The sequence below is a fragment of the Eschscholzia californica genome, unplaced genomic scaffold (assembly GCF_041429995.1).
Source record: "Eschscholzia californica isolate CP2 unplaced genomic scaffold, dmEscCali1.0.p SCAF_4, whole genome shotgun sequence".
Lineage (NCBI taxonomy): Eukaryota > Viridiplantae > Streptophyta > Magnoliopsida > Ranunculales > Papaveraceae > Eschscholzia > Eschscholzia californica.
The window spans coordinates 8,188,432-8,214,631 of NW_028238461.1; the positions used below are offsets into that span (position 1 = coordinate 8,188,432).

Here is a 26,200-nt window from a genome sequence, read left to right on the forward strand (position 1 = left end):
GTTTTTTATGCTTCTCCAATTTTAAGAAGTATAAAAACATTAGAGAAAGATATAAAGAGAGGAGACCATCAAACTTGGAAAGACGTTTCAAATTTATTAATGCAAGTCCGTTACTGTTGTTTTTAATGCTTCTCCAATTTTAAGAAGTATAAAAACAGAAAAATATAAAGAGAGGAGACTATCAAACTTGGAAAGAAGTTTCAAATTTATTAATGCAAGTGCGTTACATCTTTTTCCATGGTTCAAATTTGGTATTTAGATGAATAGAGAAAATATGTGTAGAAAGTATTGAAGACCCTTCACTAAAATTCAAATTCTAATTAATAACCAATGATTAAATTTATCTCATAAAAAAAAAAACCAATGATTAAATTACTACCTAAATTTCTACAATTTTGTCTAATATGTACTTAGCTATGCCTTATGCATCCAAATTTTTTGATCCCGAACTTACAGTATATAATATATATATAGTTATTTCTTTTCCAACCCCCTACTTTGTGACCAACTTCCTTTACGACCTCTTGTTTTTCGTAAATTCAAGTATGACTCCCTTTTGTTAACACCGCCAGTCAACTTTTATGGTCAATTTTTTTTTGTTTCCATATTTTTCCTTCTTATAAAAATATTTTGTAAATTCAAAATTGACCCCCTTTTAAATTTGGGTCAATTCCCAAAAAATTATACTCCTTTAAAACAAATTAGGGGGCAAAAATGGAATACATTTAAAAAAATTAAAAACACATCATCTCTCTCCTCCATCTCATCGCCTCTCTCCTCCACATCATCATATTCTCCGGCGAAGGTCGCCAACCGGCCAAATTTTCCGGCGACCTTCAAACAATTTTTTTTTTTTCAAATCTCTTCTTCTGTTTCTTATTTTTTTCCCCATCTCTCTCTAACCCCTCTCTCTCTCTATACAACTCCGGCGAAGGGAATGAACCCTTTTGCCAGAGAACCAAACCTTCAAGGTTTAGTTTGAAACCAGATTTGGAACGAGAGCTTTAGGCGCTCTCCCTCTCTCGCTCCAGGTTTCGTAGTTGTGATACCCTTTTTCTCCAGATTAAAGAGAGATAGAGGTTAGAGAGAGAGATGAAAAAATTAAGAGGGAGAATAAGAGATTTGAAAAAAATATGTTTGAAGTTCGCTGAAAAACTTGGCAGTCCGGCGACCTTCGTCGGAGAAGATGATGATGTGACCAGAGATGTTGACGAGAGAGGTGATGAGATGAAGGAGGGAGATGATGTGTTTTTAATTTTTTTAAATGTATTCCATTTTGGTCCCCTAGTTTGTTCTAAATAAATATAATTTTTTGGGAATTGACCCAAATTTGAACGGAGGTCAATTTTGAGTTTACAATAAGAAGGGAAAATATGGAAACAAAAAAATTAACTATGAAAGTTGGCTGACGGTGTTAATAAAATGGGGTCATCTTTGAATTTACGTAAAACAGAGAACCATAAAGAAAGCTGGTCACAAAGTAGGGAGTCAAAAAAGAAATGGACGATTTTATGACGATTTAATAGTTTTTTTTTGTTGAAATGGACGATTTGATAGTTGGATGAGAGATATATAGTAAGACTCAACCACTGACAAGGAAAGATATATATAGCCTCTGGTTGGTCTTTGACTTCTTCTGTCAGATCAATAAGTCTTCTCATTCTTTGTTTGTTTGTTTAGGGATCGAGGTATAGGGCGCGGAAGCTAGGTCTACCTATTTCTACAGGCGGGATTGATTCTATTCTGCGCACCATCTTAATAGTGGTGAGAAAAAAATCCGGAAGACCGCTATCCGACTTGTTTGACCAAGACAAAAAGTGTCCATGGGCATCCGATGGTCATAACGGACCATCCCGAAAGAATTGGTGGACGGTCACGATCTAAATTTTGTGTCAAAGGACCGCCCACTAACCGACCGGTATGAGTGACCGAATAACCTCCTCGTTTTTAGAGGTTATAGACCGTCGAATTTTGTAGACATATGATGGTCATGGAGCTAATTTTGTATCAACAACATATTGTTCAAGGATGAACTTTTTCTTGGCCCTTGTAGTGCTCGATAATGTATGTTACCGAAAATATGAGGGTAGATTCAATGATTAACGCAAGTTTTAATTATATTTTGTCAAATGATGATCAATTTTTTTATGATCACTTGTGTTTTCTTGGTTAAACATTTTAATTTGTAATTTGTAAATTCTAATTTTGTTTGTGGTAATAAAAAAAAAATTATAAGTTAGAGACCGTCCGGTGTCTGACTATCCCGATAAAATATACGGTCTTGGACGGTCAATGGACAAACAATTACTCCCTCAGTCCCAAAATGAATGACCTGTTTTTAAAACCCAACTTATTAAGGGAACATCATTAATTGTTGTTTGACTTTCAGAAAATAACATGGTTTTTCCAATTGTATCATCATTAACTTTTTCCATTTACAATGAAAAAGTTGAACTTACCTTTAAATAAAGTTGTCATTAAATTTATAATAATGGATATTATTGGAAATAGCGAAAAGTTTATTTCTTTATTTTTAGAAATAGGACTCTTAAATGGGACAACCCAGATTAGAAATTAGGTCATTCATTTTGGGAGGGAGGGAGTATTGAAAGTGACCGCCTGATTAAATAGGTGGTCACCAACATTTTATGTCTAAGTCGACCGCTCTAATCCGATGAAGTCAGAGACCGATATCGACTGGCCCGGACCGATTCCAGCCCCTACATCTTAATTCCATTTCATGCACCATCTTGTACAAGGTCTCCTCTGTTGCTTTTATTCTTGTGGTTTTGTAAGCACAAAGGACTTCGGGAGTGCGTTGCCCATTTTTTACCTTTCTCTCCTCATTTAGTTTTTAAGTACTGAGGTCAATATCAGCGGGGGTCCACCAGCCTTTGGTGCAACGATTGGACACCCCTTTAAAGTCCATGAGGTTGTGGGCTCGAGTCTCGGTGGAAGCAGTTTGCCACCAAGATTTATCCCATGTAAATTATGCTATATATGAAGTAAATAGTGTAATAATTTGTCGGGCTTAAGGTCTCTTTCATGTTGTCGGGCTTTAGGCCTCTTTAATTCATGGTTTGAACGTGCTTATCACATCTTCTTGATGTATTAATGCCTTGTAACGTAGATCACAGTCGAATTCTGAAAAAATAAAAATCAGCGGGCCTAAAGCTATTAGGGTCAACCTGCATCAAGTCAACAGGGAGGTCGAATTCGAATGAAGTCTGCCATCCAAGCCCATAACTGGGGGCGGTACGATTGTCCTAGGTGCCTTAAGCTCTGCACTAACTCAAATACAACTAAGTCAACCTTGGGATTTATGAGAAGACTAGGGGGTCCACGTCAGCGGGGTCGATACCACCTCATCGTTCAGTAACTCGGGTCTCAACTCGATTCCTAGCCGAATCATGCTTTACTTTACTTCCAAATCTACTTTGAGAAATTGCAATGGCTTATTGCCAATAAGGAAGAAACCATAACCAATACCTTTAGGCAAGAAAGTTTGATGGGTATGGAAATCAATACCATCGAACTAAAAAAGGAAGACCTTCAGAGAAAAGGCGCCCCAAAACCCTTGAAGCAGACAGAATCAAGTCCTATCTGAGAAGCCGATAAGACATAACTATACTGGTTCAATTTGGAGACTCCCTTTCAGAAATTACCTACCTCGACAACACATTAACCGAGGAGGAAAACGCAGAGTTGAGCAAATTCTTAAAGGAGCACCGACACAATTTCAGCTTCGGGACAGTCGAGGAACCAGGGATCGAACAATCAATCACTCACAAGCTGAACATTAGAGAAGATTACAGACCAGTCAAGTAGAAAAAAGGAACTTCGTGCTTGAAAATCAAGGCGTGATAGCAAGACAGGTGGACAAGTTGTTAGCCTTTAAAGTGTTACGAGAAGCTCATTACCCGATTGGCTGACCAACGTCGTATTTGTCCTTAAGAAGAACGACACCTGGAGGATATGTGTCGATTACAGCGATCTTAATAAATTTTGTCCTAAAGACAACTTTCCGTTACCTTCCATCGACCAACTGGTAGACTCCACGCAGGGTTACGCGCCACTCAGCTTGATGGATGCTTTCGAGTGATACCATCAGATAACGATGCATTGGTCGAAACAAGAATATATTGTCTTTCGAGTTGACCGAGGTTTGTATTGCTACCAACATATGCCTTTTGGTTTGAAAAACGTCACAGCCACATATCAGAGACTAGTCAACAAGATATATGATTTAAAAAAAAACTAAAACCTACTCTCTCCCTCTCCGTCTCTCTACGTCAAAAGATCAGAAACCTAAACCCGTGCCATATCCAGAGAGGGTTTCGAGTGGAAGATCAAAAACCTAAACCCTCCGACAAAGGTTTCGAGTTGAAGATAAGAACCTAAATCCTTGCTAGATCCAACAAGGGTTTCAAGCAAGATGACCCTCGCCAGATCTAGCGATGGTTCACAGACCTTCTTATGGTGGTGGTCTTTGCGGTGGCCTTCTTGGTGTCTTTTGTGCTTGTTTATTTGTGGTATGTGGAGGTTGTCTAGTTTGTGGTGGTGGTGCGCTTTTTGTGGTGGTCGTGATGGTGGTGGTTGTGGTGGTGGTGGTAATGTATTTGGGGTTTTGGTGGTTGTCGTGTATTTTATGGTCCTACTGGTGGTGTATTTTGGTCTACGGTGATGGTTCTTTTGTGGTCTACGGTGGTGGTCATGGTGGTGGTGGTGGTGTTCTTTTTTTTGTTTGTGGTGGTGGTGTTCTTTTTTTGGTTTGTGGTGGTGGTGGTTTCGTGGTCCTAGTAGGTGCTGGCTTTGTGATTTTAAACTCCTAATGGCGATGGTTTTGTGGTCGTTGTTGGTGAAAATTGAGACAAGATTTTTTCTACTTTTCGGAGGCACAAACGACCTTTTTTATACACTTTTGAAGTCTGGAATAAATGGACTCTTTATCATTCTATTCGACAAGGGCCCAATTCAGCTGAGTTTACTTTCAACAAAAAAAGAAAAATTCAGCTGAGTTTTCAAATTTTCTTAATTTCAAAAAAATCATATCAATTAGGTCAAAACAATCTAAAAAACAAAACCTAAGCAAGAGAAATTCAATCTTTTGAAGTATTTTGACATAAATAACAATTATGAAATATTCAATGTTTTTTTTCTTATGCTCACATCCTGTCTAAAAATCTAAATTTTCTCACATAACCAAGTGGATTGACATGACAATGTTATTAGCATGAAATTTGGACTTGAGCCGGTAAAAGTAAACCTACTGGTTGTGTCGACCTTGAAGCCACACGATTACATGAGGAAAGAATTGATTCTCTTTAGCCTATCAACCCACTGTCTTTAAGTAATCTGACTACAAATCATAATGCTGACTTCCCTAAACAATTCAGTCCTAAACAAGAATGGACTCATTTAAATCATAATTCAATTTCAATTCTAAGAAACCACATTTACAGTGAGAAACAACCTCATATGAATTCTCAACTTTGTAAGACCTAATACCTTGTTCTCTCACTTCAAAGTCAATTTTCTCCCAAGATTGACATATAATGGAAGCCTTTTTCGAGAATCATTTCAATTGAAACTCTTGTTTTCAGATATGTCCCTTGATTTAAAGAAGGCAAATTAAACATTTATAGTCCCAGACACATGTATTATCACCCAATTTCCATTATGACGTGATAAAATTAGCACAAATTTATCTATAATTTATGAGTTCCTCCTCAGTTATCTACATTAACAGAGAAAAGATGGATTATTCAGCCTCTCGGCTTATTGTACTTCTACAGTATTTTTCAAACGATGTTGGAATGTTACGATATTTTTCTCAACCGAAATGATGGAGAATGTAAAATTTTGAGAGAGTGAGAGAGAGGGGCGAACATCGGCCATTTGGTGCATAGTTCACGCCAATTTGGAAGAATGTGTGTGCAACTACAGTGTTGATATTCGCCCAGCAAAGTAAATATAAAGACTCGGGTTCCCCTTATACTTGAAAGCAAAAGACCCCGAGAAGTTACAGAAACTTACCAGAGAAATCATAAAACTCCATCTGGGGTGCTTCCAATTGAATCATCTTGAGAAGACCATAATCTGGTGCAAAAGACTCCAATAAATTATCAAAGTCAATATCAAGAATCAAATTTCCCTTTTACTTGAAAGAGAAAGACTCCATCAGAGGTGCTTCGAATTGAATCGTCTAAAAAAGATGATAATTTGGTGCAACCAAGACGTCATTTTCTGGATTAAATGGGTGGTCCTAAACCATGTACTTTCATCATACAAAAATACTTTGACGGCACTGTTGCTCCTGCCTTCAAGCAGAGCTCAACAACTGCTGGAGCGTGTCCGTAAAAACACCGACCATTATCTAATAAAATCGGTGGATCTTGATTTCGTCTCCTCCATACAATCACCGGAGGCACCAAATCATCTACACTTGCCTTTTTCCAGAAATGGGCTCCTCGCCAAGTTTCATATTTGAATACCCCACAAAGCCTAGCCTTGTGGCCCGATAGTCCAACATGAACTTCAGAACAGTATTTGCATACTTTAGCCGGATAAACTAACAATAACCTCTCTACACCTGATCTTAATCGCTCCCATGAATTCAAAGTTCTATCTGCCAGACACTTCAACTCGTCTGGCAATAAAGGCATAGTAGTATCACCATTTTCGTTACCGTTGCCGATTTCTGATCTCAAGTTGTTGGAGTGGAGATTAACGTCGAAGATATTGGCTCCTGCCTGAGAGCAGAGTTCAAGTACGGCAGGGATTCGATCAAAATCGAATCTCTGGTCGTGTTTGATGATGTCTTCAAACATATGGGCATGGAAAGCCTCAACAGGAACAAGAATATCGTTCAGGTCGCCGTCAACCCATTTATGAACCTGGTTCTTGGAACGCCGCTTGTATCCATAGCATGTCTCAATTAGATGTCCTTCTTCACCAATATATACTTCTGGGCAGAACCTGCGAGGATGTTCCATATGCGAACGGGGCAGAAAAGTGAGGGAAGTCGGGCAAAAATGAAGAAATAAAACATGACATGGAGGGGAAAAAAAGAAGAAAAAAGAAAAGGCAGAAGTAGACCCAAGTTCTGTAAACTTGGCTGAAGCTATGGCTATAACAGATTTCCGAGTAATCCACCAGTTATTTGAGTATAGGAGTGTATGACTTCAGTTACCACAAGAAAAATCAAAAAACGAAATACAAAATAATTCCCAGTTCCTGGATAAGCATTCAGAAGCTAAAATTCACCACTACAAGGGAATCTCATTCATCCCTGACTCATATGTTGCTTTTTTGACGTCTAACCATTTTGGAAACGTTACAATCGCGTAAAAATTGGTTAATCTAAAACTATGGTTAAAACTGGAAACAATTAGATCTTAAACCTCAAAGTGTATGCATTCACGGTTAAAGACGCTCGGAGGTGGCTATCTAATCCATGAAAAAACTGCACTCTTCCTCCAAACCAAATTTCAATTACAATAATTTACTTTCTTTGAATTTTTCACGCTTGATTTACAAAACTTGTGTAAAATTTGATGAACATGCCAATTACCAGATGCACAAAACACTGACATTGTGTATAACATTTAAGAGTTCTAGCAATGAATATGGATAACGTAGGTTTTCTAACTTACTTGCAGGCCTTCATGGGAACATATTTGAGAAGAGTTGAAACACCTTCATAGAGAAAAGCTCTAGCTTTAATAACATCATTAGCAACAGGAATCATACCCTTCACTGGATAATCTTTCTCCCTACTCTGTATTCTTTTAAGAATCATAGGCCTAAGCTTTTGCCAGTCCATCTTCCCACTATAATATCTACATCCCGTTAAATAACAACTTAAATCTTGTGAAGTACGAATTTGCCTTAATTTCTGCCTCAATGCCATGGAAATACTGCATCAAAGTATGTTAAAGTTAAAGAGAAATCGGACAAGGAAATATGTAACAACTATTAAATCGAACAATAGAGGAGATTTTTACAGTATTTTCACAAAACCTATTTGCTTCTTCGTTCTTACTTGTGATTAACCTTTTAAGTCAGATATCTGCACGTAAAAGTGCATTATTACTAAAACCTTCAAAAGGAAAATCCATTTGCATTAAATCAACAAGGATAATCATCTCTTTGTTTTTGTTAAATCAAAAGTTTTTGACTAATTCAGCAAACACGTATAAAGGTGTCGTCTTGGCCTTCCTTGCCCTGGTCTTGGGACCTCTCTCGCCCCAAAGGTTAGCTCAAGAGGTGAGGTTTTTCCCTCACTAACAAAGTGACCAACACCCCTCCACAACCAATGTCGTATTACTCCAACAATCTTTCCCTTCACAACATTGGGTCGTGAAAGACTATCCTCCCGTTGGGACCTGAAAGACTTTGGTAAAACCAGGGCTATGTTTAAAAGCTGATTTGTTTCAAAGCTACATGTGGAAAAAGTAAAGTTCCAAAGGATGTGGTTTATAATGTTTCTAACTTTCTATGACCCTCAAGTGGTTTTGGACCTACCTCACCCAAAAAGCTAGCTAAAGAGGTAGGCTTTCCCTCACGCGTATAAAAAGACCACCACCCCCTCCCGCAACAAATGTGGGATTACACCAACACATATCTCCAACCAAGGGAAGTAGTATTTTAAGTGGGCTGACTCGAAGTTATCTGAAATTAAAATTCTATTTACAACACATTTAGTACGCGGGTTACATAATCTAGAGCCAATTATTTAGTGAATACAATACCTTTTGAATCATGTATCTCGTATACATATATTTTATTTTCGAACTCAAATTTCAAAATGCAGAAGGAATCAGAACACCAACTTGTGTCTGTTGTTCATTTTCGAGTTCGGTCCCCAAAAATCAAGATCAATCCATTTTTAGTAACAAAGATCGGCAGCATGCCTTCATTTGGCCTACCAGTTGTGATTAACTAACATTCACCAACTAACAAAATGCTAGATAGGAATGGGGAATCCAATATGTTCCACTTAAGGCAATAACAAACATAGAGCAATCTAATCACCTCAATGATGTTTCCCACTGTTCAAACCTCTTCATTCAAAGTACAGAAATAAACTTGACAAACCAGTCGTAACTTGTGAACTCAGTCTATCCTAACTTTGTTATTGAGCCCCATAAATGAATGAACAAAACAAAATCTATCTATCAAGAGAAAGAGAGAAGAAAAGCTTACTTCTTTTTGTCGAAGTGTCGAACGTTAATGATAAGAAGGTAACTTATAATTCTTCATTTGGTGTACTTCTCTGTCAGGAAAAAAATATGAACATCTACATATTAGCATTATCTTTCAACCACACAACTACTATAAAACTTAAAATAAATCAAGTTACTTTATAGGTATAACGTCAAGGAAGCAGAGAGAGAGGGGTTTTGACTGACTTTACATCTCTCATAAGAATTTTCTCAGAGAAATTACACCATGGAAACAATAATGAGCACTTCTTTTTCTTTTAAAACCATTTTCAGGAGGTCAATTCAACAGAAGATGACTAAGCTTAAAAGGGCAAACAAGTCCGAAGCTAATACGATCTATACATATAAGCAAAAACTCCATAGCTAAATGAAGCCAAATTAATCAACAAAAAGCAGTAGTTATTCTAATTTGATCAGGAATACAAATGATAACTAAGAAGAATCACTATTGAGAGAAATTACCAAAATGAAAATTTATACATATAAGCTGTTCGAGACCCCAAATTCCTAATTTCTAGCACCCCAAATTCCTAATTTCTAATTTGTAGAACCATAATTCATTAGAAACTAGGATTGCTTCTTCTACATTTCCAATTTTAACATAAGCAGCAAAAATCGAATTCCATGATACTGAATCTTTTACAGGACTTTCATCGAACAGTTTCCGTGCATCTCTCATATCCCCACAAACACCATAATAGTAACCAAAGTATTTATAACATGAACATCTAAAGGAAAACCCGTTTTCAAAACATGACTATGAATTCGTTTTCCTTCTTTTACAGACAATCTAACAGAACAAGCTTGAATTAAACTTGGGTTAGTGTAATTATCAGGTTCAAAGTTCTTTTCTAGCATCAATTTGTATAAGAAAATAGTAAATTGAGGATAATTTCTATTCAAATATGCTTTCAATATTCTAATCCAAGTAAACCCATTTGGGCATTCAATTTGATTTAAGATGGAGAATGAGTAGTTGAGATGAATGAAGTGAGAATCTGAAGTGAAATTGATAAGTCGACTTGCGGCAAATGTGTAAGAAAATTTGATTAAATTGTTTCAAGTTTCCACATTTTTGTAAATGGGTATCTACAAGTGAAAGATTCATAGTGGGTTTTAAGGTGGAATTTTTGTTTAAGGATTGTTTCGAATATAGGTTTTGACAAAATTCATTGAGAAAGAAGAAGAGTAAAAGAAGAGTTTGAAACCGTATAGAGAGTGAGAGAGAGACAGTTACCAGGTGAAGATGTCAACACCAATGTAGACGAGAGAGAGTTGGTGCACAGATCGAATGCAGGGGCGTTTAGTTCGAATGAAACCCTAGTTCGATTTGATTCTTCTTCGATTTCGGATGAAATTTGGGGATTTCGAGTGCGATTTGGGCATCTGTTCAACAGTCATAGATGGGGGAAGAAGGATTTATGTTATAAACGCCCCTACGCTCTGTTAAAGGCGCCCCCAGTTTTTGGTGTCTTCTGCTTTTCTGTTAAATCTAACCGAAGCTGGGGGAAAATGTAATTATTAGAAAAAAAAGGTGGGGATTTATGTCAAACCATTATCAAACGGTGGGGATTTCAGTAATTCTACGAATGTTAAATAAAAAACGGTATTTTTGCTCGCACCTCTTGAAGTGTGATAGAAAGAAGACTCTCTTCTAGGTCGAATTGAGAGATTGGAAAGATTCCTCCTGCAAGTGGAAAGGTGTTATCTCTTTGTCGACGGTCTAGGGTCTTCCCTTCGGGGATGAACTTATTACTGGAGAATTTCATAAAAGAATAAGGGGGCAAATGTGTAGTGGTTCAGGAGTGCGGAGGGGTGGGAATCTAGTGGGCCGGTCGGACTCGGGCAACTCTGTCACTGTCTCGGTCCAGTTGGGCTCGAAGCTTGGTTGTTTGTTAGGATCTAGTGGACACTTCGGAACGGACTAATTTGACACTCAGAGTGTCTACACCCGTTTTCGTCCGCGAGCCCGCTCGGACTTTGGCGGACGCGGGCGGTCGTGTTGCAGTCTACACGAGTAAGAAAAACTTAATTAAAAAATTAAATTGAATTTCAGTTACAAAGTAAGACAAAAATTACAACAAAAAAAGTACACCACAAAAGTATACAAAAGAGTGTCTGCGCCCGTTTTCGTCTGCGAGCTCGCTCGGGCTGCAGTCTACACGAGTAAGAAAAACCTAAATTACAAAAATAAATTGAATTTCAGTTACAAAATAAGACAAAAATTACCCTAAAAAAAGTACACCACAAAAATATAGAAAAGAATACATCAAAAAGTTTTTCTAATTTTTTTAAAAAAATACAACCATGGTTACACCATAAAAATCTTAAATATTTAAAGATTAAAATTAATCATCATGTAAAACAGAGTATAAAATATAACTTACATCCTGATGAAGTACAAGATAAAATAGAAATTAAAAAGAGGTGAAACTACAAGAATAAGAGAAAGCAAAAGAAGTCGAAGTAGTTTTAATATCTTTTTCTCTGGAATGCTTCTTCTTTGATCTTCTTTCTCTCTGGAATGCTTCTTCTTTGATCTTCTTTCTCTTTCTAGAATACTTCTTTGATCTTCTTTATCTCTTTTAGAATGCTTCTTTGATCTTATTTCTCTCTCTAAATACTCTTTCTCTCTCTCTTTCTTTCACTCTTAAACTCTAAAAAATCAGAGATGTAACATAGGTTTTGTCTCAAAATAAGTTTATATATGGCTTCTGACCTAACCCCAAATCTGACGGTGAGGGGCACTTTAAAACTGGCGGTGAGGGGCACTCTAAAAGTTAAGAGGGACGATGAAAAATCAGATCGGCTATCGGGTCGCGATCGCGGGCATATATTTGTTGGGTTTTCTGTGTCGGACGTTGGGTGAAGGGCTATGCCTGAGTCCCGACTGTTGTACCCCGAAACTTCGGGTTGGGTAAGCCCAAGCCTAGCTTTTTTTTGGTCCTCAGACATTCGCAGTTCAGACAGTCAGGGTCGGGCCGCGGGTTCCTGAACCGTTTCCCATCCGTAGGTGTGCGTGTTGTTGGTTGGAGACATTTGAAATGTCTTATGTATTATTCGTTTGGGACATTTCAAACATCTCAAAATGACCATGTTATTCATTTCAGACGCTTCAAATTAATATCCTAAAATGTATGTGTTATTTATTTGAGACACTTTAAATGTCTCCCAATATCTGTGATATTCAGTTTAAAACATTTCAAATATTTCCAAATGTCTCTGTTATTGGTTTGGGACACGAACATGGGCATTTCAAGAAAAATTAGTTTTATGGAAATTTGTAGTCATTTTAGTGTAAATGAGGAGAGTTTGGAAAGATAATGTCTTCGAAAATATGGAAGACACTTGTACACATTCTAGTAAGGAAGCCAATAAAAGTAAATAGTAATTTTTATTATCGTTATAATTAGCTTAATAATAATATAACAGTATTATAATTGAAGAATAATTATACTATTATTATTATTATTATTAGTATATTACTATATTATTATAATATCATTCTATTTATTTATTATTTTTAAATTGACTTCGATTATCATTACAATGACATTGATACATCAATAAGATGTGATAAACACAATAGTCAAATTTAAACCCTTATAACCCAACTAAACTGCGGGCCTAAAGCCAAGCTAAACTATTTTTTGTTACCTTCATAACCCAAGTTCAGTATATCGTGGATTTCACCTCTGCTAGAAATTGAACTTGGGACCTCCAGGGGTTGGGTGTACATTTCTAGAAATTTTATGTAAAAGTGTTTGAAGACCAACTCGACTCATCATGGATCAAACTATGTCCAACAATGTTCTGTTTCTCATGCCTGACACATCATTTATTTGAGATGTTCCAGCTGGAGTAAGTTATGACATTGTTACACAACTCCTGAGATGGTCATCAAAGTGTTAAATCAAATATTCACCACCTGGATCTTATTAGATGCCCTTTATTTTCTAACCAGGTTGATTATCTACTTCGTTATGGAATTGTTTGAACATTTCAAATAATTCTGACTAGTGTGTCAACATGGTGCCAATATAAGGCAAAAATGTGTTGATGTTCCTTTAGGAACTCGCTCAGCTTCGCCTTCTCTTTTTCGGCTAGTTTGCTGCCAATATAAGTGGTTTCTGACGGGGAATCTCCAATCTGGACCGAAAGGGTTATGTTGGTGGTTATGTCTGCTTTTTTGGCAGGGGTTAACTTTGCCTATCTTTGGGGTTCCGGTATGTCTCCGCATCGAAAGTCTTTCTTTGGTGCTTCATCGGCATCAATCTCCATGTAACACAAGGTATTTTCTGGATTCTTTTTCGAAGGCATTGCGGTTTTTCAGAGTGGTTTAAAATTAACGCAAGGTTTGATTCCTTGAAGAATCGAGTTGAGATTCTGGTTACCGAATAATGGTGATGTTGTCGGAGTGAGGCTTCCTTCCTTTAGCGTCAATTCGTTGATGTCAAAATTTGTCCTTCTAGTATCAGTCAGAATGATGTGAGTGCTACGTTGAATCCCACTTTTACTCCTCTCGATATGGGGGCGAGACCTGCAAAGAACTCGAAAACCTCCCTAGCACTGAAGACAGTTAGATTCCCCTTTCAGTTAAACTAATGAATATTGAGTGAATCCTCAAAGACTTTTCATTTGATTGAGAGAGTTCGTTCGCTCGTTACGTCCATGGCTCCTTCAAACCAAGTTGATTACCTTTTATAGGCTGCTTTGACCGACTGTAGACAGACGGTTGAGATCCACCGTGTGAGATTGAAACTACTATTTTGTAGTCTGAAGATGTTAGGGTTCTTCTTTTGGATTAATCTCGTATCTTCGATATTTAGGAGTTCCCTTGTTCAAGGATTTTGATATATTATGCTTCCGCGTTTGTAGATTTCTTAGGAGATGTTTCCTCCTTGAAAGACTCTTGAACCCAAGTTTAATAAATACTTAAGATCATCATCCATTGGGATCTTTGATCAAATTTGGGATTAAGTCGGTAAACATTAGGCGCGCTTCTATCTCCCCGTGTTTCGGGATTGAGGTATTGGGCCCACTTACGTTGATGACCCCCTAGTCTTCTCTTAAATCAAAGGGCAACCCTATTGAGTTAAGGTAGGGATTACGTGCCTAAGACGATCATACCGATTCCCCAAGTTTGGGCTTGAGTAGCAGACCTCCTTCGGATTCAACCTCCTGTTGATTTGATGTGAGTTAACCCCGCTAAGCTTTTGGTCTTACTTGACTTATTCACCACAGTCAATTGGTGATCAATTTTTAAATCATCACTGTAAACTCATGATTTCTTCATCCAAAACACCGTTAAGCCATTTAAAATCATGACTCACCATTGTTTCCGAATGAACGAAATTGGATAACAAATCAATTAGAAAAATCAAGATCAGATACCCCTCAAATTTAAACATAGGATGACAGTATGAGATCTCAAACGAAACCCCAAAACGATCAAGATCAAACTGGATTTAGTCTTTCTCTTCTTTTTTTTTGAAACCACGCGAAACCATATTTCATTCATAAGCGATAGAATCACAAATTTACATGGTATAATTCTTATTTCTCTCGGTTCAGTGACATGAGAATTACATAAGTAAATTCTCAGAACTTCGGATATAAAGTACCTCATGAGGTGAGAGAAATTGACTAGATACTGACGAAAAGAAGAAAGATAAAAGATAAAAAGATCCTACATATCAAAGATGAAAAGACCCTCAAGGTCACCAAAAAAACAAGACTAAAATACCCCAGCTGATTGAGCCACCGCCGCCATTACCAGGAAGTCGTTGACACCACTGAAGAACCGCCAATCTAATTGTACTAAATATAGTGAAAAAATACCCTCTCTCTTCTACCTTTCTCCGCACCACCACCACCGCCTCGGTACACACCACCGGAAACACCACCATTGCTACACACCACAGACCAACCACCACCATTAACACCACTAAACCCACCACCACCACCATAATCACAACCCTCTTCTCCACCACCGCACCACCACCACCACCATCACCAGTAACCACATCCATATTATTCCTTGCTTCACGCCACCTGCACCATACCACCACCACTAACCCCCACCACATCTGATCTCCACCATCACCCCAAACCACCACCAATCCGAACCCCAACACGACCACTAATCTCCCCACAACAACCAGATCCGTCCACTACCCCACCACCAAACCCACCACCACCACCATTCACCACAACCCTCTTCTCCACCACCACACCAAAAACCATGACAACATCACTAAACACCCCGACAGAACCCACGCCACCAACACCACCATCCCGAAATACCACCATATCTTACCATAGAAACCAATCGCACCACCACCACCGCCACTTTAATCACTGGACACCACCATCCAAAACTCAACGCCACCAGTAACCACCTCACCACAACCAGATTTTTACATTATCAAATCGCACCACAACAAAACATATTAACAGTAAAAGAGAGAGATATAGGGAGAAATAGAAGAAACCCTCGCCACATCTGGCGAGGGTTTAACTTGACAGAGACGGGAAAGAGAGAAAGAGAGAAAGAGAGAAAGAGAGAAAGAGAACCAAAATCTAGGTGACACCACCACCAAAGCGAAAATCGCTCCGCCAAGGAACAAAGATTGAGGGAAAATTATTTAGTCTTTCCCTCTTGATGTTAAACATCCATGGTGATGAAATCATAACCTAAAACTACTTTAGTTGGGCCATATTTGTGATCTTCTCATTCTAGAACTCATAATGCTCGGCGCCTTTAGCCCCTCCCATTATATTATAATATAACTATGTGACATCCTTGTCATCGGCCCAAAGAAAACAAAAATCTGTAATTCTTCCTCCATCCCATGCAAAAAGATGAGGAAAAGATAATGATGACTTTGTCAGTACGTCAGGCACTGAATTGCATCACTACTCAGATCAATCAGTAAAATGGAAGTCTCGAAATTTGAAAAGACTAGATAAAGAGATCAAGGAGAAGAAGATCAATAAGAACGAGGGATTTCTATCTTTTCTTGGGTTTATCTTCTCGTCTAAATTCTTGGGAATACAAATTCTTGTAACGGTTTCAATCGTCACTCCTCTAACAACCACGAATGGAAATAAGAATACAAAATACTGGCATCCAATATTTCCAAAACCATTTCAAGATAAGATTTTAAGATAAGTCTGTAATTCCTCTTATTGTTTTGAAGATAACTATTAACTCTCTCAAAATTACTTTTTCTATTTGAAGTTTAGGTTGAAGTTGAGTCTAGGTCTTATGAATAAATTTTGAATTTAACTGTACTGTCCTGATGCAGTTTTGTGCAGTAGTTTAGTTAAGTTTTCGGTTTTTTTGTTCAGAGTTAAAATTCGACAGTTATCATTTTATCACAACGTATCATTATATCAATGTCTGTATAATAAATACCGTAATCAATATAAAAAAAATGTAGTTTAGTTAGAATAATTAATAGCTATACATTTTAGGTTTTGCAACTCCATTTTTATCCATCCCGAGATAGAAATTCTTATAATCTCAAAGAACATGTACAACATCTTTTTTAAAAAACGATAAGGTCTGACCTAGTTTATTTTACAAAATGAGTTTTGACCTAATTCCCGACTGTACTAATCAACCACAATAAGCTTCACTTGGAGTGCTATATTTCTCGGATATGATAGAAAAAAAGTAGTCAATAAGAACGAGTATATGAGTTGTTGCTCATGAACAAGTATATGGTAAAATTATATTGTTTTTTGTTCAGCTAACACAAACAAAGATCGACAGATCCAAGTAATAATCTCTATTAGTTTAAGTATACAATTCATTCTTCCTATGAAAATAAGGTTCAAACACTTCATAATCTATCAATTGACATATTACAGGACTAAATCCTTAACTAAGATCTCTTGTTGCGTCAATAACTGGTAATCTAGTTGGTATTGCATCTATTCTACATTACGGAAGTCTCCGCATCGGAAGTCTTCCTTTGGTGCTTCATCGGCATCAATCTCCATGTACACAAGGTATTTTCTGGATTCTTTTTCGAAGGCATTGCGGTTTTTCAGAGTGGTTTCAAATTAACGCAAGGTTTGATTCCTTGAGGAATCGAGTTGAGATTCTGGTTACCGAATGATGGTGATGTTGTCGGAGTTAGGCTTCCTTCCTTTAGCGTCAATTTGTTGATGTCAAAATTTGTCCTTCTAGTATCAGTCAGAATGATGTGAGTGCTACGTTGAATCCCACTTTTACTCCTCTCGATATGGGGGCGAGACCTGCAAAAAAACTCGAAAACCTCCCTGGCACTGAAGACAGTTAGATTCTCCTTTCAGTTAAACTAATGAATATTGAGTGAATCCTCAGAGACTTCTCATTTGATTGAGAGAGTTCGTTCGTTCATTACGCCCATAGCTCCTTCAAACCAAGTTGATTACCTTTTATAGGTTACTTTGACCGACTGTAGACAGACGGTTGAGATCCACCGTGTGAGATTGAAACTACTATTTTGTAGTCTGAAGATGTTAGGGTTCCTCTTTTGGATTAATCTCGTATCTTCGGTATTTAGGAGTTCCTTTGTTCAAGGATTTTGATATATTATGCTTCCGTGTTTGTAGATTTCTTAGGAGATGTTTCCTCCTTGAAAGACTTTTGAATCCAAGTTTAATAAATACTTAAGATCATCATCCATTGGGATCTTTGATAAAATTTAGGATTCAGTTGGTAAGCATTAGCCGCCTTCTATCTCCCCTTGTTTCGGGATTGAGGTATTGGGCCCACTTACGTTGATGACCCCCTAGTCTTCTCTTAAATCAAAGGGCAACCCTATTGAGTTAGGGTAGGGCTTACGTGCCTAAGACGATCATACAGACTCCCCAAGTTTGGGTTTGAGTAGCAGACCTCCTTCGGATTCAACCTCCTGTTGATTTGATGTGGGTTAACCCCGCTGAGCTTTTGGTCTTACTTGACTTATTCACCATAGTCAATTGATGATCAATTTTTAAATCATCACTATAAACTCATGATTTCTTCATTCAACACACCGTTAAGCCATTTGAAATCATGACTCACCATTGTTTCCGAATGAACGAAATTGGATAACAAATCAATTAGAAAAATCAAGATCAGATACCCCTCAAATTTAAACAGAGGATGACAGTATGAGATCTCAAATGAAACCCCAAAAAGATCAAGATCAAACTGGATTTAGTCTTTCTCTTTTTTTTTTGAAACCTCGCGAAACCATATTTCATTCATAAGCAATACAATCACAAATTTACATGGTATAATTCTTATTTCTCTCAGTTCAGTGACATGAGAATTACATAAGTAAATTCTCAGAACTTCGGATGTAAAGTACCTCATGAGGTGAGAGAAATTGGCTAGATACTGGCGAAAAGAAGAAAGATAAAAAGATCCTACATATCAAAGATGAAAAGACCCTCAAGGTCACCAAAAAAACAAGACTAAAATACCCCAGCCGATTGAGCCACCGCCGCCATTACCAGGAAGTCGTTGCCACCACTGAAGAACCGCCAATTTAATTGTACTAAATATAGTGAAAAAATACCCTCTCCCTTCTACCTTTCTCCGCATCACCACCACCGCCTCGGTACACACCACCGGAAACACCACCATTGCTACACACCACAGACCAACCACCACCATAAACACCACCATACACACTACTAAACCCACCACCACCACCATAATCACAACCCTCTTCTCCACCACCGCACCACCACCACCATCACCAGTAACTACATCCATATTATTCTTTGCTTCACGCCACCTGCACCATACCACCACCACTAACCCCCACCAGATCTGATCTCCACCATCACCCCAAACCACCACCAATCCGAACCCCAGCACCACCACTAATCTCCCCACAACAACCAGATCCGTCCACTACCCCACCACCACCATTCACCACAACCCTCTTCTCCACCACCACACCACCACCATGACAACATCACTAAACACCCCCGACAGAACCCACGCCACCAACACCACCATCCCGAAATACCACCATATCTTACCATAGAAACCAATCACACCACCGCCACTTTAATCACTTAACACCACCATCCAAAACTCAACGCCACCAGTAACCGCCCCACCACAACCAGATTTTTCCATTATCAAATCGCACCACAACAAAACATATTAACAGTAAAAGAGAGAGATAGAGGGAGAAATAGAAGAAACCCTCGCCAGATCTGGCGAGGGTTTAACTTGATAGAGACGGGAGAGAGAGAAAGAAAACCAAAATCTAGGCGACACCACCACCAAAGCGAAAATCGCTCCGCCACGGAACAAAGATTGAGGGAAAATTATTTCGTCTTTCCCTCTTGATGTTAAACATCCATGGTGATGAAATCATAACCTAAAACTACTTTAGTTGGGCCATATTTGTGATCTTCTCATTCTAGAACTCATAATGCTCGGCGCCTTTAGCCCCTCCCATTATATTATAATATAACTATGTGACATCCTTGTCATCGGCCCAAAGAAAACAAAAATCTGTAATTCTTCCTCCATCCCATGCAAAAAGATGAGGAAAAGATAATGATCACTTTGTCAGTACGTCAGGCACTGAATTGCATCACTACTCAGATCAATCAGTAAAATGGAAGTCTCGAAATTTGAAAAGACTAGATAAAGAGATCAAGGAGAAGAAGATCAATAAGAACGAGGGATTTCTATCTTTTCTTGGGTTTATCTTCTCGTCTAAATTCTTGGGAATACAAATTCTTGTAACGGTTTCAATCGTCACTCCTCTAACAACCACAACTGGAAATAAGAATACAAAATACTGGCATCCAATATTTCCAAAACCATTTCAAGATAAGATTTTAAGATAAGTCTGTAATTCCTCTTATTATTTTGAAGATAACTATTAACTCTCTCAAAATTACTTTTTCTATTTGAAGTTTAGGTTGAAGTTGAGTCTAGGTCTTATGAATAGATTTTGAATTTTTTTTTTTTTTGTTAAATGAATAGATTTTGAATTTAACTCTACTACAGTAATGCGATTTTATGAACAGTAGTTTAGTTAAATTTTATGTGTGTTTATGTAAGAGTTAAAATTCGATAGTTATCGTGTTTATCACATTGTATTGATGTGCCAATGTCTTTATAATAACTATAGTAGTCAATACAAAAAAACATGCAGTTTAATTAGAACAATTAATACTCGAATCAAACCTATGTTTTTTTAGGTTTTGTTAGAGCATCTCCAATGGTTCTTCTCCAAATGCCCATCCAAATGAGCATCTTCTCCAAATTTGGGGCCCACTTTTAGAGGGGCTCTCCAATGGTTCCAACTCTATCCACTCCTCCAAAACATTTACTACATTATTTTAATCTAACATTTAAACAAAAACACATTTACATACATAGTAAATTAAAAAAGACATAATAATTATATTAAAAATCACTAATATATTAGAAAAAATGCAAAAAAATTTGCATGAAAAGAAAATTAAACTAAAAGTAGTCTAAAAAAATTACCATACATTGCACTACTTAAACTTAAACTTCTTCATGAATATGGAGGTAAGTCTCCATTTCCGGATCCATCTCCGCATTAATGAAAATTTTTATTAATGAAAATTTGTCGTAGTTTTCAGTTTAATTTGTCTTAGTTTCGAGTTGTACTATCTATTTCTATTAATAAAAATTTAGTTATGTTAATCTTTATAAAATAAAATTACAATATATTTTATTTTTATTAATTAAAATATATGTTGAAATGAAACTTAATTAGTACAAAAAAAAAAGTTAAAGCATGGACTTAAAATGAATAAGTAAGAACTTATACAATAAATTAGGACTAAAAAAATAATTTAAAGGACTTAAATTAAACACATAAAAGCAAAAGGACCAAATAAAAAGTCACATCTCATATGGAGAAGGTGAATAGTGTCCCTTCATGTTTGAAGAAGCACTATTCATGGTTCTTCAAATCTTTGGAGATTTGGAGAACCATTGGAGAAGGATTGGAGCTCCATCCCTCCAAAATTTGTACTTTTTGGAGGGATAGAGCTCCCATTGGAGATGCTCTTACTCCACTCACTTTTTCCATCTTAAGATAGAAATTCTTATAATCCCAAAGAACAAGTACAGCATTTTCTTATAAGACGGTAAGATTTGACCTAATTTATTTTCTGAAGGAAAAATAGACCTATTTTCCGACTGATCTAATCAACCACAATAAGCTTCACTTGAAGTGCTATATTTCTGTCATATGATGGAAAAAATATAGTCAATAAGAACAAGTGTATGAGTTGTTGCTCAAGAACAAGTATACGATAAAATTGTATAATACCAATTTATTATTTTTAGTTTGATGAATCAATTCGAGAGTCCAGCGAACACAAACAAACATCAACAGATCCAAGTAATAATATCTGTTAATTTAGGTATACAATTCTTCCTGTGAAAATAAGGTTCAACGTTTCATACATAAGGTTCAACATTTCATACATAGTCTATCAATTGATATATTACAGGACTAAATCCTTAACTAAGATCTCTATGTTGCGCCAACACCTAGTAACCCAGTTGGTATTGCATCTGCTCCGAAGTATGGAGTTCCCAGATGCGATCCGATGGAAGTGTAATCCAAGATTATTGAACTTAGATATAAATACAGTAGTTAAATAAAGACCAGTAGTTTTGTTGGCCTTTAGGCCATTAAAATCAGTAAGGTTTAAATTCGCCAGTTATCGAAAAAAAAATTCTTTAAGTTGCCTTTACTAATGTAGCTTCTTAGATGATCATGAAAATAATCATGTGAATAAACTCATACACTCTGGTGTTTGCACCCATATATGTATAATAGATTCTTCTAAAACCAAAAGTCCATATAATTGGCTTCATAATATTCTGAAATGATTAATGATTCTACACGGGGACATAGTCTCAGTCGAATCCTAACCAAAGGATCAAATACTTTAGTACGAGACTTGATAGCTTTCTTAGACTATTTAGCACACATACTCTGGCCCGATTATAGCCGGACATACTATCAAGAATGTTATGAAATAAGACACCAATAAATAAAATTGTTATAGATATCCCAACACCTCTTGGCAGCCCCATATAGTTGAATATGGAGTAAGACTCAATCTGACAAATACCAAAAAGTGATCAAATCTGTTAATAAGGTGGTGAGTATTGGAACTACCAAATAAAGATAAGCTTCAAATTTATGTCCAAACTTCCTCCTTTCTTCAACATTAACCACCAAATTGATAAATAAGGACTTCAAAGTTCAAACCCTAAATCTAGATAATAATAATAATGAGGTCATCAATTTGCATTATCCTTTTGAAGGCGTATTTTAGCAAGAAAGTAATGTTAATAATCTACGTGCCTACAACTGCCACTTCTATAAGACAAGTTTCAGTTTGTTGTTTCAAGATAGTAATATTTTTGATCCTTCAACCAAAAAAAAAAGATAATATTTTTGAACTAAACTGATTTATTTACTTTTTATTAAAAAAATTACTGTATTAAATATAAATAAATAAATAAATAAATGATCAGTGTCTTCTTACCTCTTAGTTTGTTATAAATTGGAAGTGAGGAAGACTAGCATTTACATGAACTTTTCTTACTTGTTGTAAAGAGAAAAAGAAAAACTTATTTTCATAGCTTAGCCATGGCTTCTTCTTTCTCAGTTCCTTCTATGGTGAGTACTCACCCTATCATCCCTCCAACTCTTTCTCTTTGTTATTGTACATTTTCAATTTCTGCACAATCCATGTTTGCATGCATCAATTAACTGTCTAGGGTTTCATATTATCTAATATAACCTTTTCTTTTGATACATTTTCATGTACTTCTAATTTGTGGGTCTCTAGAAATGGTCAATTCACATCAATTAGGAGTGAAGCAACTTTTAGATTTTTGAAAAAAAAAAAGAACTTACAATTTTTTTGGATGATGGTTTAACTTAACTTTTGCCTAATAACCCTTGGTTGGAGTTGTACCGATACCTTAAAGGTCAAGGATTCGAGGCAGATTGGCCATTTGAAAAAAAACTTAATTATCCAAATTCCAAGAGGTACAAACTAGATGTAGAGATTTTTATCACATCAAATCTTGTGATGACATAGGATCTTTAGATCAAGTGAGTAGAAAAGAGAGATGCCTTGTTTGTTGGATTAGCAAATAAGTTCTTATACTTTTAGATTAACAATGGTAGAAAATGGTTGTATTATTTGTGTATACTAAGGTTTCCGAACAACGAACTACAAGTATGTGGTCAGGGTAATGTCACACTATCGTCGGACTCAAATTCTACTAGAAAAAATCATTTTGAAACTAAATCACTTGGCCTCCAAGAGAAGTTGAATCCAATATGTTAGTTTTACTTGCATTTTGTGTAGTTTTTAATTTGTTTGGAGCCATCTTTAAATGAGTTGATTATTGAATTATAGATAATGGAAGAAGAAGGTAGGTTCGAAGCAGAGGTGGCAAATGTGCAAGCATGGTGGAACTCTGAGAGATTTAGGCTAACACGTCGACCATACTCTGCTCGTGACGTGGTATCCCTACGAGGAAACCTTCAACAGAGTTACGGTTCAAACGAGCTAGCTAAGAAGCTATGGAGAACTCTCAAAACTCACCAAGCTAATGGAACTGCCTCAAGAACCTTTGGTGCCCTTGACCCTGTTCAAGTAACCATGATGGCTAAGCACTTGGACTCGATATACGTTTCCGGTTGGCAATGTTCATCAACCCACACTTCCACTAATGAACCCGGCCCTGATCTAGCTGACTACCCTTATGATACCGTCCCTAACAAGGTCGAACACTTGTTTTTTGCTCAACAATACCATGACAGGAAACAGCGAGAAGCCCGAATGAGCATGAGCCGTGAAGAACGATCAAGAACTCCTTTTATTGATTACTTGAAGCCCATTATTGCCGATGGTGATACGGGTTTTGGTGGTGCAACTGCAACTGTTAAACTCTGCAAACTTTTCGTCGAACGTGGAGCTGCAGGAGTTCATATTGAAGATCAATCTTCTGTTACAAAAAAATGTGGTCACATGGCAGGAAAAGTTCTTGTTTCAGTTAGTGAACATATTAACAGGCTTGTCGCAGCTAGGTTACAGTTTGATGTAATGGGTGTCGAAACTGTACTGGTTGCTCGAACTGATGCCGTTGCTGCTACATTGATTCAGACTAATGTCGATAGCAGAGATCATCAGTTTATTTTGGGTGTTACTAATCCAAATCTGAGAGGTAAGAGTTTAGCTACTGTTCTTGCTAATGCTATGGAAAATGGAAAAACAGGAGCTGAACTTCAAGCTATTGAAGATAACTGGATATCAATGGCAAACATGAAAACCTTTTCTGCTTGTGTTGTCGATGCCATTAAGAAGATGAATGTTGGAGAAGACGAGAAAAGAAGGAAACTGAATGAATGGATGAACCATTCGAGTTATGACAAGTGTCTTTCGAACGAGCAAGGACGAGAGATTGTGGAGAGGTTGGGAATTAACAACTTGTTTTGGGATTGGGATTTGCCTAGAACCAGAGAAGGGTTTTATAGGTTTGAAGGTTCTGTAATGGCAGCGATTGTTCGAGGATGGGCTTTTGCTAATTATGCTGATATCATATGGATGGAAACTTCAAGTCCTGATATGATTGAATGTACTAAGTTTGCTGAAGGTGTGAAATCAGTGCAACCTGAAGTTATGTTGGCATACAATCTTTCTCCTTCATTCAATTGGGATGCATCTGGAATGAGTGATCAACAAATGATGGATTTCATTCCAAGGATTGCAAAATTAGGGTTTTGTTGGCAGTTCATCACTCTTGCTGGGTTCCATGCTGATGCACTTATTGTTGATACTTTCGCTAAGGATTTTGCTAAGAGGGGAATGCTTGCTTATGTCGAAAGGATTCAACGAGAAGAGAGGAGCAATGGAGTTGATACATTGGCTCATCAGAAATGGTCTGGTGCAAACTACTACGATAGGGTTCTTAAGACTGTTCAAGGAGGTATCTCTTCTACAGCTGCCATGGGCAAAGGTAAAATTAATCATCCTCTTCTGCCATTCGAACTTTCAGAGTAAATGGTTGTTAATGTTAGATGTAATAATTTGCAGGTGTGACTGAAGACCAGTTCAAGGAAACATGGACACGACCCGGAAGCATGGAGATGACCGGAAGCGGTCCAATGGTGAACGCTAAGTCGAGGATGTAAGAGCTATATCAAGGAAGTCGAGCACCGAAGTTGATCATGAACTTTTAGTTTTATATCAATCAATTAAGTTCAATGGAACATTATTATTGTTATTAGAATAAAATAAGCTATGATAAAAGATAATTCCTTGAGGGATTATTGGGGTAGGTTAGAACTATAGCTTATTGATTTAGGGCATTTTAGAGCTCTTTTGAAGCTTATTTGTGTGGAAGCTACATTTCAAGCATTAAATCTGTTTTTATTTGTGTTGTTATCAGAGTATTATGTAAAACCAAAACTATAATTTGAGTCATGTTTTAGTTCTTATCAAACTTAATCTATATTTTTATGTTTTTAATTCATTCAGTGTTGGAAACTTCTGTTTAAACTACTAGTTAAGGGACGATTAAATGTCTTAAAATGTTAACACATTGAACATAACAAATTCAGAGAATAAAAGAACAATTCAGATCCCATTCAAACACACAGATTTGGTGTTGATTGTTTATTCTTAATTGGAATCTCTGTATGGTCTGACCCAAGTCTGAGTTAGAATGTTTATGTTTTGTCTAACTCGTCTGGTTGTATTTGTTACGGGGAAAAGCAAGCAACCAAAAAAGTAGTAAAGGAATCAGGCAGAACACAAGAGATTTACATGGTTTGTTTTATGAGACCTCCTCCACAGCGAACAATGGCGCGATGATTTCCAAAACAAGTTACAAAGATATCTCTACGGTTTCAGTTTATACAGCTCACTCGAAACCGTAATCTTAC

The 26,200-nt window shown here is 37.0% G+C and overlaps 2 protein-coding genes across 7 annotated transcripts; one reads left to right on the forward strand and one right to left on the reverse strand.

Moving 5' to 3' along the window:
• Nucleotides 1-5,658: 5,658 nt before the first annotated feature.
• APO4 (APO RNA-binding protein (DUF794)) lies at nt 5,659-10,721 on the reverse strand. Of its 6 annotated transcripts, none has more exons than XM_086637205.1 (5): nt 10,465-10,622; nt 9,208-9,277; nt 8,045-8,071; nt 7,656-7,919; nt 5,659-6,978 (listed from the first exon to the last, which is right to left on the reverse strand). In XM_086637205.1, the coding sequence occupies exons 4-5, from the start codon at nt 7,910-7,912 to the stop codon at nt 6,252-6,254; spliced, it is 984 nt and encodes a 327-aa protein (XP_086493331.1). In that variant the 5' UTR covers nt 7,913-7,919; nt 8,045-8,071; nt 9,208-9,277; nt 10,465-10,622; the 3' UTR covers nt 5,659-6,251. The 6 variants fall into 6 exon arrangements, with proteins under 6 accessions (XP_086493331.1, XP_086493332.1, XP_086493330.1 ...); XM_086637206.1 differs by having other exon boundaries at nt 8,023-8,071; XM_086637204.1 differs by having other exon boundaries at nt 8,007-8,071.
• Nucleotides 10,722-22,683: 11,962 nt separating this feature from the next.
• ICL (isocitrate lyase) lies at nt 22,684-25,786 on the forward strand. Its single transcript, XM_086637254.1, has 3 exons — nt 22,684-22,918; nt 23,670-25,272; nt 25,350-25,786. The coding sequence occupies exons 1-3, from the start codon at nt 22,889-22,891 to the stop codon at nt 25,445-25,447; spliced, it is 1,731 nt and encodes a 576-aa protein (XP_086493380.1). The 5' UTR covers nt 22,684-22,888; the 3' UTR covers nt 25,448-25,786.
• The last annotated feature ends 414 nt before the right edge of the window (nt 25,787-26,200 follow it).